Here is a 16,174-nt window from a genome sequence, read left to right as displayed (position 1 = left end):
CTATGTATGTATATGGATGGATGGAGTGAGGGAAGGGAGAGAGGGAGTGGGGGAGACAGTCACTGCAGGTTTAGAATGACATACTAATCTATCAACCTGATTCTCATTACTTAGCCTTAGCTTATTCAAACATTGTTGGTTGTCTGCAGTTCATTCTCTGATGGAAGCCTCAGGAAGAGCTCACAGGAACTGATCTCTTCCATGTTCACACATCTACCTGTGGTTTTTATCACAAAGATCCAATGTAATTGAATATAAAATCTTTGGCTAATGTCTTTTCTTAAAAATCTTAAATACCTGAGGAGTAAGTGGAGCTGAATTGTGGCAACCCAGGTCACTATAGAAATGTCCAATGCCAGTGTAATTATTGTTTCCTTGTAACTGTCTTGCTGAAATTCAAGGTCCTTTTGCCTAGATGCTCAAAGGGCTTTTCTTTAAAACGTTGTCTTATTGCTATTGTAGAATGATTTTCCTAGATACACTGTATGTCCTTTTGATTTGTACATTCAAGAACTCTTTTTATTCAGGAAAATATTGTCTGGATTGTAGTTTTTAGTATTTGTTCTGTTTTAGTGACTTAGTTTTCTTCTATGTTGGATTATTTTGTCTCCTCTATATCTAAGACAGTTACTGGGATGCTTTTCATCTCTCCCTTAATTTGCTTGATTTTTTTCCACTTTTCTTTCTATTCTTATTAACCTTATAAGACAAAAGTGTTAGTGCCTATTTCCCTTTGTGTTCCTTTATAAATTGTCTTCAATAATCTTCATTACTGCTTTTCCCCTTATTTTGGAATCTTTCCTAAGATAATATCACCTTTTTGTACTTCCCTACAGCCCAGTTCTGCTTCCCCTCTCCTCTTTCTGACTTGTGCAGTTCTTCCATAGCTTCCATTCCATTTCCTAATTCATTTTGATTTTTTTAAATATTAGGTTTCAAAGATTTCATATGCTTTGTGTCCATGTTTTTATTAATAATTGTCCACTGTCCAGGGGGATGTTATTCAGAACCACTTATTCTTACCTTCCTACATTCTTTTATACTATCTTTTCACGGATTTTTGACCATAACTTTTTTGCTTTGTTGGTGTCTGAACGAAATGGATTTCTTGTAATTTTGAGAAGATTCTAGTGTGGACAGTGAGGATAGGCCAAGATTAGTTGTTATTTTTGTGATTTGAGGGCTCTTTCCTCTGCTGTGACTCTGAAATGTTCACACATATGGCCTCTTGGAAGTGAACTCCACAGCACCTTCTAGGAGCTGCCTTATGCAACGTCCTCTACATCTTTTCTCTCAGAATTCTTACCATATTTAATGTGTATTCTAGTTTTAGTTTGTCCAGCATGGAGTGGCTTCCTAGGAGAGTTTTTCTTGGGTATTTATGAAAACCTGGAAGGGCTTATGTTTCTCTTGCCCACCCGAGTCTCCCCAGTCTTTCCGTACTCAACCACACACTAGAAACTATGAAGTGTCCCCAATTCTCAATGACTAATCTAAGAGTTTGAGTGGGGAATTTTCTGCTAGAGAGTGAGTACTTGCCAGAAATTCTTAGATTTCCCAGTTGCTGGGACTGACAGAAGACACCTTCTCCTTCCCTCCCCAACCTCCCAAACAGCTGCTGACCCCACACTGCCATTCACAATTTTACTGTATTCACTTCTATTCTGGCATTGGTGGAATAACTTGATACCTTTATAAGGAGATCTGAGGAGGTGAAAAAATTCTGTGTAACAACAGCATTCTTCCTCCCCAAATCTACCCCAACAGGAACACTCTATTATATAATGTTTACCTTTGGGTTTGTCTCAGTTTCAACAGGATTCATAGGCAAGGGGCTATGACACTGATTCTATCATCTGAATAATCCCATCAGTAAATTATTATAATCTCAAATAAGTTACAAAGACACAATCTCACATATGGAATATATGGACAAATCAACAAGCATATAAATATCTTTAAATAACTATTTCAAGTGTATATATGTATCCTACTCAAAATCCACTCTTTGTACCAGGCTGGCAGCACTCTGCAAAGCACAAAATGACCAGCAATCAGATCTTTTATACACTAAATAAAAGCACCAAGGCCTTCCTAAACCATCAGTCCAAAACATGGACCAAAGCCCAAAAGACCAAAACAAAGACAAGAATGCATACACAAGAGCTGTGGCCAACCTCCCAATCTCATCAGCATACCACAAGTACCAGTGTTAAATAACTCAAATACACCTCTTCCCTCAGAGCACTCTTTCCAATCATAATTTTTCCAATGCTACAGAGTGCAATGTTGTCACTGAAAGTTGTAGAATTCCTATGTAAATTTTTTTTCATATGTGAATTTAATAGAATGATACTTCCTGAATCACAAAGCAGAGGGATATCTGGTAGGCTTTTAGATGGCAAATATTATTTCTGGAAGCTAAACTTCTTTAAAGAAATGTTTTTTTTTTAATTAACTTCAAATTGTCCCCTTAACTAAACCAGTATGCCTAAAGTCAACCATGAAGGCCTGCAAATTGAAAGAAGATGACTAATTTTGTGATGTTTAAGACAGAATTAAAAAAAGGATAAGAACACTTCTTATATCCAAAAAAAGTGATGCAACTAATAACACAGCCTGTCACAGAAGACACTCACTCCCCAGCTCCCTTGAGTGAGCCTACAACACGTCCCATCATATACATCTTATACATTGGGTAAGGATAATTTCTTGTTATTTTTGTGGTGACATGGGGTCTCATCCCTACATCACCTTCCATCTCATCTATCATAAAGTACGACATTATCAAGTTGCCAGAATATTTCCATTAAACACAGTGGTAATGTTCAAAGTTCATTGGTTTAGGAATCCATACTATTTTCAATGAGATAATAAGGTCCCTAAAACCCTATATATTGTTGAGACTGTCTATAAAGCTTTAAGAACAAATGGGGTGGGGGGTGGAAATCCAGTCAAGAAATGGGCCAGAAGACATGAAAAGACATTTCTCCTAAGAAAACATACAAATGGCTAACAGATACATGAAAAAATGTTCAAATTACTCATCATCAGGGAAACACAAATCAAAACCACAATGAGATACCACCTCACACCAGTCAGAATTAACTGAGGACCTAACCTAACAGATGGTGGTGAGGATACAGAGAAAGGAGAAACCTCTTACACTGGTGGGAAGGCAAACTGGTATAGCCACTGTGAAAAACTATGGAGGTTCCTCAGAAAGTTAAAAATAGAACCACCTACAACCCACAAATTACTCTACCAGATATTTATATAAAGGATACATTGTGATTTCAAGGGGCAACTGCACCCCAAGGTTTATAGCAGCAATGTCCACAATAGCCGAACTATCAAAAGAGCCCAGATGTCCACTGACAGATGAAAAAATAAAGAAGATGGGGTATATACACACAATGGAATATTACTTGGCCATCAAGAATGAAATCTTGCCATTTGCAAAGACATGGATGGAAGTAGAAGGTATTATGCTAACCAAAATAAGTCAGAGTAAGACAAGTATCATATTACTTCACTCATATGTGGAACTTAAGAAACAAAACACATGAACATAGGGGAAGGAAAGGAAAATTAAAATAAGATGAAAACAGAGAGGGAGGCAAACCATAAGAGACTCTGAACTCTAGGAAACAGGGTTGCTGGAGGGGAGATGGGTGGGGGATGGGGTAACTCGATGATGGGCATTAAGGAAGGCACCTGACATAATGAGCACTAGGTGTTATATGCAATTGATGAAACGAAATTCTACCCCTAAAACTAATAATACAGTATATGTTCACTAAATTGAGTTTAAATAAATATTTTTTAAATACATATTACAGTGTTTCTACCTTCAAGTACATTTCTAAAGAACAAAAGGAAGCTTAGACTCACAAATGATACCAGAACTCAATAAATGTAAACTAAAAGATTTATGTATTTAATTGGTAGTCATATTATTAGTAAATACCAGAATTTTTTTAAAGATTTTATTTATTTATTTGAGAAAGAGAGAGGGGGACAGAGAGAGCATGTGCAAGTAGGAGGAGGGGCAGAAGGAGAATGAGAAGCAGACCACTCCTGCTAAGCAGGGAGGTGGGGCCTGATCCTAGGACCCCAGGGATCATGACCTGAGTTGAAGGTAGATACCCAACCAACCACCCAGGCACCCTAACACCAGAATTTTGAAGAATTCTTGCACTTAAAAAAAAAAAAAAAAAATCACAAATGAGTTACCTATGAGATGTTACTACGGTTCTCCTTTCAGACCATACTGCATACAGGTAAAAATTATCCATGTGGTAGTAAGACTATCACACCTAACACCATAGCTACAATCACCACACACACAATCTCGAGGAGAAAACTGAATGCTCCTTAGAGATCATCAGAAACTTCAAAAGTGAAGAAAAGATAAATTATAACTTGAGTGCTATAACATGAATCCTTTTAGCCAAATTATGAAACATCTCAAGGATACAGAAAAGTTATTTTAAAAATCCATTCAATGTTTACACACATAAACAATGAATTCTGGAACCGGAAAAAAACTCTTTAAAAAATAAAATAAAAATCCATTCAACGCTATCAAATCTTAGTATTTAAAAAAATAAACCCAAATTCCTTTTTTTTTGTTTAAAGAAACAACATATTACAGAGACACAGCTAACGCTGTTGCCCTCTATTACAAAAGGTAAGTATTCTCAGAACTCTGGTGGTTACAACAGAATTCTGTAACCATAAAAAATAGGTAAGTATTTTTGCATATTTTAAACTTTGTGTATGTTATTCTTTTGTCCATATCCTTTTCACCTTACCTTTTTCACTCAGTTTTATGAGATTTACCCACATCGATACATTTTCAGTCTAGCTAACTCATTTTTACTTGCTATGTATTGTTCCATCATATGGATATATTACAATTTAATTTCCCAATCCTTTGTTGATTGACTTTTACACACAGTTTGCCATCTTCTGATACTACAAAAATGCTGTGAGACAAATACTGTTTATGCATACAACTGTACAAGGATATGTTCCTAATGGAAATATTGCTATGCTCTGTGCATCTTCAAATTCACTAGAGAGTATGAAATTGCACTCTAAAGTGATTATACCACTTCACCTTCACCAACAACTCTGTCAGACTTATATGTTTGCCAACCTAAAGTGTATGAAACTAACTCATTTTAACCTTCATTTTATTCACCAAAAATCAGTGTGAGCATCTTTTCCCAACACTATTGACCATTCTAGATTCCTCTTCTATGAAGTAAGTCTTCATAACCTATGTTCATTTTGTCTTGTCTTTTCCTTTTTTTTTTTTTTTAAAGATTTTATTTATTTATTTGACAGAGAGAAATCACAAGTAGATGGAGAGGCAGGCAGAGAGAGAGAGAGGGAAGCAGGCTCCTGCTGAGCAGAGAGCCCGATGCGGGACCCGATCCCAGGACCCTGAGATCATGACCTGAGCCTAAGGCAGCGGCTTAACCCACTGAGCCACCCAGGCGCCCCTCTTGTCTTTTCCTTTTTATACATAGGCTATTTTTTATGTGCTGGATACTACACTTTAAGAAAACTTTCCTTCAGCAAGGTTATAAAAATAGCCACTTATATTTTCTTTTAAATTTTTTCAAGTTTTCATATTTTAGCCTGATAAGAAAAGAGACCTAATGGCCAAATATCTTTCAAACACAGAATGGATGAATAAAATGTAGTGCATCCACTATGAAGCACTGTTTTTAAAAAGGTGGGGGGCACCTACAAGAACATATCTATTAACAACAATGCAGGGATCTCTGAAATACATTACTACATGAAAAAAAAAAACCCTACAAGGTTCAAAATGACATATGCTGTCCTTTTGTCTAAAGAAAGAAGAGAATAATACAGCACCTACCCATGGGTCATTTTAGTGTCAACTAGACATACTGATGCAAAAGATGACCATAGATCACATTTTCAACCGGTCTGCTCAGGAACCAGAGCTTGCTGGGCGGGCAGCATCTGAAGTTGCTCTGGCCATAGCCTATGAAGCAGTTAGGCATAGTAAGAAAAGGACCACACTGGGTAGTTATGGGAGTCAGCCTGGCTTAGAAGCTTCGCAGCCCACAGGCACCAGTCTCTCTCCCAACAACACCACAAATGATAGGTTGGTCTTAAGTTTCCAGAAAAAGCTGGAAAGTTAACCGGAAGTACAATTCTTAATCCTTTACCCATAGATATGGGACCATGATGAAGAGGTGGGTAGGGGGTAGGTAGATAAAATGAAGTAAAGAGCTAGATATAAACAGTATATCTATAAAATAAATTAACTATAAAATAAAAATAAAAACTAAAAATTAAAAAACTAAAAAATAAAAAAAAATTTAATGAAAATTTTAGAGCCAAACACACAGAGATAAATACATAGATAAATTGCATGGATATAAAGAGAGAAACAGATAATAGGGAGAGAGACATAGTTGCTTATATTCCATTTTCTTTAAATAGAAGATTTAAACAGATACAAATAAAAATGTTTACATTCAGGGTGCCTGGGTGGCTCAGTGGGTTAAAGCCTCTGCCTTCAGCTCAGGTCATGATCCCAGGGTCCTGGGATCGAGCCCCGCATCGGGCTCTCTGCTCAGCAGGGAGCCTGCTTCCTCCTCTCTCTCTCTGCCTGCCTCTCTGCCTACTTGTGATCTCTCTCTCTGTCAAATAAATAAATAAAATCTTTAAAAAAAAAAAAGTTTACATTTGATGGGTAAAGAAGGGAACAAGTGAAAAGTGTAGAGAAAAGTGTAGAGAAAGCAGTTTCCTGTGAATGGATTCTCTGTAAGCTGACATTAAAACAATACCAACATTTTACATGATTATAAAACAAATTAAATCAAATGTAAAGCAATCCTCTCAAGTAAAAAAAGAAAATGATACTTAAGGGTATATTATGTTGGTGCTTTAACACACACAAACAAAAAACAATTATTTGAAAAGAATTTACCACATACTAATCTGACTACACATCTAGTTGGACATACCCTAAGCACTAAAACAATTGCACAAAAATCCTAGGTTGTGTTCAGAAATCATAACAATATTAAAAATATCACTGCTATTCTGAGACTTCTATAAATATTGTAAAACATGTAAGAAATTATGTTAATGCCAATAGAAAGCAAGATTTTCAACTTAAAGAAGTATCATATAAATTATATTCTATTATTTTTAATATTTTAATAAAATATAAATTTTATATAAATATATAATTTAATGTCTTTTATAAATATACATTTATATTTATAAATATATATACATATTTATACTTATGTATATATTTATATATTTTATTTATTATAAATATATGTTTATATATACATTTATTTCTATTTTATATATTTATATATTACATATTATGCAAATACAATTATATAGAATTATATTCATTATATTAATATTCATATATTATATATTATATAGTTATAACATAAATATTGCATATAATTAATGATAATATAATTATATACTCTATATAAATGGTATAAAAATTATATATGATTATAAATATATAATATATATTTTATATAAAAGTGGATATATTATACATTTTATATGCAAATAAATGTATGTATAAATACATAAACATATTTATTGCATATATAAATATATATATAAATTTATTATATAAATATAAAATATAAATAATATAAATATATTTTTTATTTTTACTATAAAATAATTTTATTATTAAATTATAAGTTATATATATCATATAAAATAAATTAACCAAAATACTGAAATTGGAAATACCAACATAAGCAGACGTATTTTTAAAAGTCATTTCCTGGGGGCGCCTGGGTAGCTCAGTGGGTTAAAGCCTCTGCCTTCAGGGCGCCTGGGTGGCTCAGTGGGTCAGGCCGCTGCCTTTGGCTCAGGTCATGATCAAAGGGTCCTGGGATCAAGTCCCGCATCGGGCTCTCTGCTCAGCGGGGAGTCTGCTTCCTCCTCTCTCTCTCTGCCTGCCTCTCTGCCTACTTGTAATCTCTCTCTGTCAAATAAATAAATAAAATCTTAAAAAAACATGGGGGCTTAAGTGGGTAGGAGAAGAATCAATGAAACAGGATGGGATTGGGAGGGAGACAAACCATAAGTGACTCTTAATCTCACAAAACAAACTGAGGGTTGCTGGGGGGAGGGGGTTTGGGAGAAGGGGGTGGTATTATGGACATTGGGGAGGGTATGTGTTTTGGTGAGTGCTGTGAAGTGTGTAAACCTGGTGATTCACAGACCTGTACCCCTGGGGATAAAAATATATGTTTATAAAAAATAAAAAATTATATTAAAAAAAAAAATCTTAAAAAAAAAAAAAAGCCTCTGCCTTCAGCTCAGGTCATGATCCCAGTGTCCTGGGATCGAGCCCCACATCGGGCTATCTGCTCCGCGGAGAGCCTGCTTTCTCCTCTCTCTCTCTGCCTGCCTCTCTGCCTACTTGTGATCTCTGTCTGTCAAATAAATAAATAAAATATTTTTAAAAAATAAAAAATAAAAAAATAAAAAGTCATTTCCTTGCTCTATCTGTTGGGAGTGCCTCAAAACAATAACTAACCCAGTAGCAGTGAGTACTCCTAACACATTGTGGTCTCTAACTATTATTTCCCACTAGAGGAACCGTGGCTCTTTGGAGGAACAAGTGGTTCCAGATGCAGCACATAAAACCTGCAAGAGAAGCCTAAAACACACTGTTCATCAGAAGGCAAGAAACTAAAGACTACTGGATTTCTGACTAAAGGACCCAGGAGGCCACTTAGGCTAAAGAAGCAACACTATCAGTACTAAAAAGAACATCATCCACAATGGAAACATACCAAAATATTAAAATCCATGAGTATCCCTTCGAGTCCCCATCCTAAAAAGTAAGTCTTTGGAGACTGCTAGAAAAACCAACTCGTGATTCCAAAACCCAGTCACTAAGCCAATCTTAGGTAAACCGTTCCTCAGGGTAACCACGCAGTTGATAAAAGCTTTTTTCTATAGAGCAATTTCAATTAAGACATGAAGTCAGAATGATATTTTCACCCATACCAAAACAAAATGCCTCAGCAATTATCACTGACAGCTGCTAAAACCACTACAAGGAGAAGAGGTGAGGAAACTTAGAACGAGTAGACTTGGACGTGAAGCCACTGCTCACTCTTTGGATGGGAAAAGAAAGAGCCAAGTCATCCATGTGTGCCTTCTGTAATGAAAAACACACACCACTGGTGCGCCTGAGTGCTCCCCAGCTAAGTGTCTGTCTCTTGCTCAAGTCATGATCTCAGAGTCCTGAGATCATGTGGCTCAAGGACCAGCTCAACCGGGGCAGTCTGCTCAGCAGGGAGACTGCTTCTCCCTCTTCCTCTGCAGCTCCCCCTACTTGTGCACTCTTGTGTTAGTTTTTTCTCTCTCTTTCTGTCAAATAAATAAAATCCTAAAAAAATAAAAACAGTGGTACCTGGGTTGCTCAGTCAGTTAAGCATCTACCTCCTGCTCAGGTCATGATCCTGGAGTCCCAGGATGGAGCCCCAGATCAGATTCCCTGCTCAGCAGGGAGTCCGCTTCTCCCTCTGTCCCTCACTCCCTTCATGTTCTCTCTCTCTCTCTAATATAAAGAAATAAAATCTTTAAATAAAAATAAAATCCATGAGGAAGGCCAATATCATGACCCTACATGATCTAGGTCTCCCTCTGTTCCCAGCCTCCCTCCAATGGTCTCTTCCCCACCCCTTGGTCACTAGGTTCAGCAGAACTTCTTTCTTTCCAGACCCTCTCAGAATCTCTCACCCCTCAGGGAAGCTGAACTACAAAGTTCTTCCTCCCAAGAGCTTCACAGAGCAAACTCTTTCTTGTCATTCAGGGTTCTGATGGAATGACACCTCCTCAGAGAAGCCTTCCCTGACCTCCCCCCATACACACCCAGGTAATATTATTACAAGCACTCCCTGCACACTGCCTATTACAGACGTGCTATCACATTACTCTGTTTTACATTCTTCAGAGGATCAACACTATGCAAAATTGTTCTGTGTCCTCATTTGTCTGGCATCAGCATTAGCTCTAGCACTGACATCATCCATTAACTTGACAAAATTACTCAACACACCAAGTTTCGTCTGTGAATACCCCAAGATTGCAAGTCACTAACTGGCCCATAGTAAATGTTCAATAAATGATAATATTTTTTAATTAATTACAAATACAATCTTACATTTTAAATAAGAATTCACTGCATATTACTAACCTATCATAGAAACATTTTAAAAACGAAAGGACAAGAGAGAGGAGGTACACTTTTTCCTATTCTTCCCACTAAGCACAACTAAAAACCCTCGATGTTGGATATAAACAAACATAAGACAACTCTGAAAAGTAGAGAGAAGACAGAACCAGTAGGAAACTCAGGATCTGAGTATCAACATGGCAATGAACTCACTGGATTTTTTTTTGCCACCGATATCCTGGATTGAGTGGATATCCAGGAACCTAGAAACAACAATAGGCACAAAACATAAGAAAAATCAGCTCTCTCAAGCCAAAGAACCAAGGAAGGGGCAGGCCAGGAAGATCGAAAACTTTCAAACAAGAGCTACTCTACTCAAGTTGAACATCACAGAAAAACCATGACCCCATCTCCATCAGCCCAGGGCAAGTGGGGAGCCTAAACTCCTACCCTCAATAGCCAACACTCTCCCCACAAGGGCAATACCACAAAAATGCAAGTGGAGAACTGACAGTAACACCCACCCAACGACAGCCATTCGCCCCCAACCCTGGTGTCAGTACAGGCCATGTGGGGAGCCTGGGCCCCCACCCATAATAGGAGTAACCAGATTCCTTTCTCTCTCCCCAAGATAGCAGCAGAGAAGGCGAGTGGGAAGTTTGCACCTTTAGCAACTTTCACCAGAAATGAGGCTCACAGTTCCATCCATAGTGGCAGGGGAGACAGTAAATGAGAAGCCCTCCCCACTCCCAGCCAGGGAGGGCATCAAAGAAGGCCTATGGAGAGTGTGGAATCGCACCCCTGCCCAACAGTAAGGAGGAGCTCTCTGTAACCATGGGATGTCAACAGAAGCCCATTGAGGAACCTGGACTTCTACCCCAGAAAAGCAGGCACAGGCATCACCCTCCTTTCTCTGCTGTCTCTCTGTCAGAGGCCTACTAAAACAGATTCACATAAAACCCAGACTCCTTAAAACACAGCACCCTAATGTTTAGTGGGCACAGAGTTTCAGTTTTGTAAGATGAAAAGGTTCTAGAGATCTGTTCCACAACAGTATGAATATACTTACCACTACAAACTATAAACTTAAAAATAGTGAAGATTGTGAATTTTGTATTACATCTTTTCTACCACAATAATTTTTTTCAGTACCAATACTACTCAAAATCAAAAGATTACTTATTCAATACATTTCAGTGTTCAATCATTCCTTTTGTTAAAGTCCATGGAATGCTATATATTATAAAGCAATTACAAAACCACATTAATCAATGCATCTTATTTTACTACCTTTGTGAAATCCCATATTTGAAACTCAGTCGATCCATACCTGTTCTGAAAGTGGGAAAAAGCCAATCTGCAAAAACTCTCAGCCCCTCTTATCACAATTTACACAGAAAACTACTCAAGTGGGGCTTTTTCTAATACAATGTAACAATATTTAATGACTTAGAAAATTAATAGTGGAAATTAGATAGACTGTTGGGAAAAAAAAATAGGTTTTTCTGAGGCTCACACTTCCTAACGGAATCTAAACCAGATTAATCAGAGTAAAGACAAGAAGTGGTTTACTCTCCAGCTTGACTTTGACAGATCAAGTTTACTATGTAAATCAGATAATTATTCATAATTACTGAAATTTGAACTTTTATTATAAAAACCAGGATTTAATGTGTGGACCGTTAACACACAAGAACCAAGGCAAACAGTGTACGTAAGTGGTTCTATTCTCCACTTGTTAGGAGCACTATGTTTATACTAAGTTCCCAAATCTCCAGTTTGACAAGCATCTCCCCTCTAAAAAAAAAAAGGGTAATTGGTCCAGTAAGTTTAAAGAACACCAACACTACATTCCCCTTGAGAAGATTCGAAATACACATGAGCATATAAAACACTGGGAAAGGCCATACAGTTAAAACTATCTCTTTCACTTTGACTCAAAGTTTTCCAAACACATATAGATAAACATGGTCCACATTTTCTACCTGGTAACACCTCACCCAACACTAATATTCTAGGATAGGGCTTCTCAAATCATAAAGTTCAAACAAACCACCTAGAGATCTCATTAAAATGTAGATTCAAATTCAGCAGACCCAAGGTAGGGCCCAAGGGGCTGCATTTCCAATCCTCTCCCAGGTGATGCCCGTTGCTTCTGGTTCTTGGATCATTCTTTAGTGGATAGACATGTTGAGAAGACATGCTGCGGAAGGCTACCACAGAGACTTCTTCACAGCCACACAGTTCTGTGATCAGAACTGAATATTTTAAAACTCCACTATACATAAAATAAGGGACTATCAAAGGAGTAGAAAGAAAGTAAGCTAAAAAGAGAAGAAAGGGAATTATCCAGGTGATTTGTGTTAACCAAATACTGGACAAGGAAAGGGGCAAGAAATGAATCCAGGTAAATGAGTCCAGAGGATATAAAGGGAAGACAAAGCATATGGGGAAAGAGATGGGGGCTGAGGAACAAGAGCCATAAGAAATACCAGCATAAAGGAAGGACTCATAAATTTTCCAACTTTTCATTAATAAAATGGGATATGCAGGCAGAGCCATTTACTGTATTTCTATTTTAATCACTAAAAGACCCTTACAACATCTGCAGATGAATGGCCTGTGGTACAGGGGTTTGGCAAAGTTCAAAAAGGTCCCCTGAGAAGAAAAATAAATTCTACAGAGATGACATTACTTGTTTTCTCCTGCAACTGTAATGGCTCAACAACAATTTTTAAAATACAGTAATAGGTGAAATCGAAGTCAAACCTTTTCTTGGATTAGTCTCTGAAGATGAATCCCACAAGACAACATTGCAGTAAATAAGGTCAACATGTACTGCTGAACTTTGCAGATGGCTGAGGCCAGGGAGTTTATCACTGAGTTCAGTCCCACCTTCTCAATAACATTCTGGAAGGCAGTAGGAGAATGGCGGGTGATTCTACACAAGGCCTGCAGAGACAGGAGAATAGATCCGTCAGACAAGTCCAAGTGCATTAACTGTGACTCAGAAAGATAACACCAGCTTCTGTGTAAAGGAGTAGAGGGTGCTTAACTTGCCCCTTCATTACTTGTTTTGGCATAAGAAAGTTGGAAAATGTCCACATATTTAAAAACAAAATAATCCAGCTCCCAGTAAAAACTAATGTTGTTTTAAGACAACAAAGCCTCTTATGATAAACATACAAATTATAAAGGGTTAACTGAAATGACAAACTAATTTATAAGTCTGTATAGAAAAACTTCCCTTTAAGAAATAAAAAACATCAAGGGCCTTCTTTTTGCAGACACTGGTAAAGGTGGAAAAAACAGCCATAAAAATAAATATTTAACATTTATTGTTTAGCATGAGAAAAATGGTATCTCAGAATATCAGAAGACTATCACATTTAGTTCTCCCAGTAACACGTAAGAAAGGTCTTAGTACTAACCTACTCTATAAACAATAGAACTAAAGAATAGAATACTTAAAGTTACTTGCCCAAAGACATGTACCTAGTAAGTAACAAAGCTAGAATTCAAACCAAGATAATCAGACTTCTGAGCTTTTCTTAACTTGCTCACAGATTAGAGATGAAACATAATTTTAAAACTAATAAAATGTAACAAGTATCGTTACAGAAGTGAGCTCCCCAAATTATGCTTGGAAAGGAAAATAAATCAAGTCAACAACATAGGAAGATGGTCTTGAACCGGTTTTTGAAGGGTAAGTGGAGAGTGGATAGCAGAAAAATAAGTGAAAAAAATTCTAGCCAGGACCAAATGTGTGACTTGAAACTGTAAAAACCCTAGAAGAGAACACAGGTAGTAATTTCTCCAATATCAAACATAGCAACTTTTTCTAAATGTGTTTCCTGAGGCCAGGGAAACAAAAGCAAAACTAAACTGCTGGGACTACATCAAAATAAAAAGTTTCTGCACAGCAAAGGAAACAGTCAACAGAAAGACAGCCTACAGAATGGGAAAATATATTTGCAAATGATACCTCTGGTTAAGAATTGGTATCCAAAATATATAAAAACTTGGGGCACCTCGGTGGCTCAGTCGGTTAAACATCGGCCTTCGGCTCAGGTCATGATCCCATGATCAGTTTCACATTGTGCTCCCTGCTCAGCAGAGAGCCTACTTCTCCCTCTCCCCTACCTCCCTGATTGTGATCTAATAAATAAATAAATAAAATCTTTTAAAAAACAAAACAAAATATTTAAAAACTTACACAACTCAACACCCAAAAAACAAAAAAATCCAATTAAAAAGTGGGCAGAAGACATGAATAGACATTTTTCTAAAGAAGACATAAGGATGGCTAACAGACATATGAAAAGTTGCTGAATGTCCCTCATCATCAGGGAAATGCAAATCAAAACCACAGTGAGAGCTCACCTCACTCCTGTCAGAATGGCTAAAATCAAAAACACAAGAAACACCAAGTGTTGGTGAAGATGTGAGGAAAAAGGAACCCTCACGTACTATTGGTGAGAATGCAAACTGGTGTAGTCACTGCAGAAAACTAGATGGAGGTGCCTCAAAAAGTTAAAAATAGAACTACTTTATGATCCAGTAACCATACCACTGGGTATTTACCCAAAGAAAAATACTAATTCAAAGGGACACATGCACCCTGTGGTTGTTGCAGTATTATTTACAATAGCCCAATCATGGAGGCAGTCCAAGTGTCTACTCACTGAAGAATGCATAAAAAAAGACGTGGTATGTATATATACACCATATATATATACACACACACACACACACACACACACACACACATATACATACATACCATGGAATATCATTCAGCCATAAAAAGAATGAAATCTTGCCACTTGAAACAACATGGAGGAGCTAGAGTATAATGCTAACTGAAATAAGTCAGTCAGAGAAAGACAAATACGATCAGATTTCACTCATATGTGGAATTTAAGAAAAAAAGAAAACGAAGAAAAAAAAGAGACTCTTAACTGTAGAGAACTGACAGTTACCAGAGAGGAAGAGGGGTCAGGGAGGGATGGGTGAAATAAGTGAAGGGCATTACTCATGATGAGCCCTGAGTAAGGTACAGAATTGCTGAATCATTCTCTTGAATACCTGGAGCTAATACAACACCATAGGTTCATTGTACATATACTGGGGTTTTTTTTTAATTAAATTTAAAAAATTCTAGCCAAAGAGAAGAGAGCAAGTGTTCACGAGGAGACATGGAAATGAAGAGCATGGTTTAAGAAGGTGAAACTGATTTGGGGCGCCTGGGTGGCTCAGTGGGTTAAGCCTCTGCCTTTGGCTCAGGTCATGATCCAGGGTCCTGGGATGGAGCCCCGCATCGGGCTCTCTGCTCAGCGGAAAGCCTGCTTCCTCCTCTCTCTCTCTGCCTGCCTCGCTGCCTACTGTGACCTTTGTCTGTCAAATAAATAAATAAAAATCTTCAAAAAAAAAAAAAAAGGTGAAATTGATTCAATGAGAACACCTTCAGGTGCAGGAGGAGAAGCAGAGAATAGAGAAGTACTCTGGAGCCAGAGTTGGTCTACCAATCCAGGACTTTTTTCTTTCTTTCTTTTTTTTTTTATTAATTTATTTATTTTCAGCATAACAGTATTCATTATTTTTTCACCACACCCAGTGCTCCATGCAATCCGTGCCCTCTATAATACCCACCACCTGGTACCCCAACCTCCCACCCCCACCCCGCTACTTCAAACCCCTCAGATTGTTTTTCAGAGTCCATAGTCTCTCATGATTCACCTCCCCTTCCAATTTACCCCAACTACCTTCTCCTCTCTAACACCCCTTGTCCTCCATGATATTTGTTATGCTCCACAAATAAGTGAAACCATATGATCATTGACTCTCTCTGCTTGACTTATTTCACTCAGCATAATCTCTTCCAGTCCCGTCCATGTTGCTACAAAAGTTGGGTATTCATTCTTCCTGATGGAGGCATAA

General features: G+C 37.4%; 1 protein-coding gene across 9 annotated transcripts in view; it reads right to left on the bottom strand.

Moving 5' to 3' along the window:
• The window catches only part of ULK4 (unc-51 like kinase 4), a 636,882-nt gene that overhangs the window by 492,746 nt on the left and 127,962 nt on the right, over positions 1-16,174 (bottom strand). For all 9 annotated transcript variants that reach the window (XR_014310110.1, XR_014310111.1, XR_014310112.1 and 6 more), the window contains one exon: positions 13,004-13,186. Coding sequence is in view for 4 of the 9 variants with exons in the window: in XM_082724762.1 (XP_082580888.1) it covers positions 13,004-13,186 (183 nt within the window). In the remaining 5 variants the exon portion in view is untranslated. The remainder of the gene's footprint in view (positions 1-13,003; positions 13,187-16,174) is intronic.

Source organism: Mustela nivalis, assembly GCF_964662115.1.
Source record: "Mustela nivalis genome assembly, chromosome: 1".
Taxonomy (NCBI): domain Eukaryota; kingdom Metazoa; phylum Chordata; class Mammalia; order Carnivora; family Mustelidae; genus Mustela; species Mustela nivalis.
The sequence above is the reverse complement of the archived record's forward strand: the minus strand, read 5'-3'. Positions and strand labels throughout refer to the sequence as shown.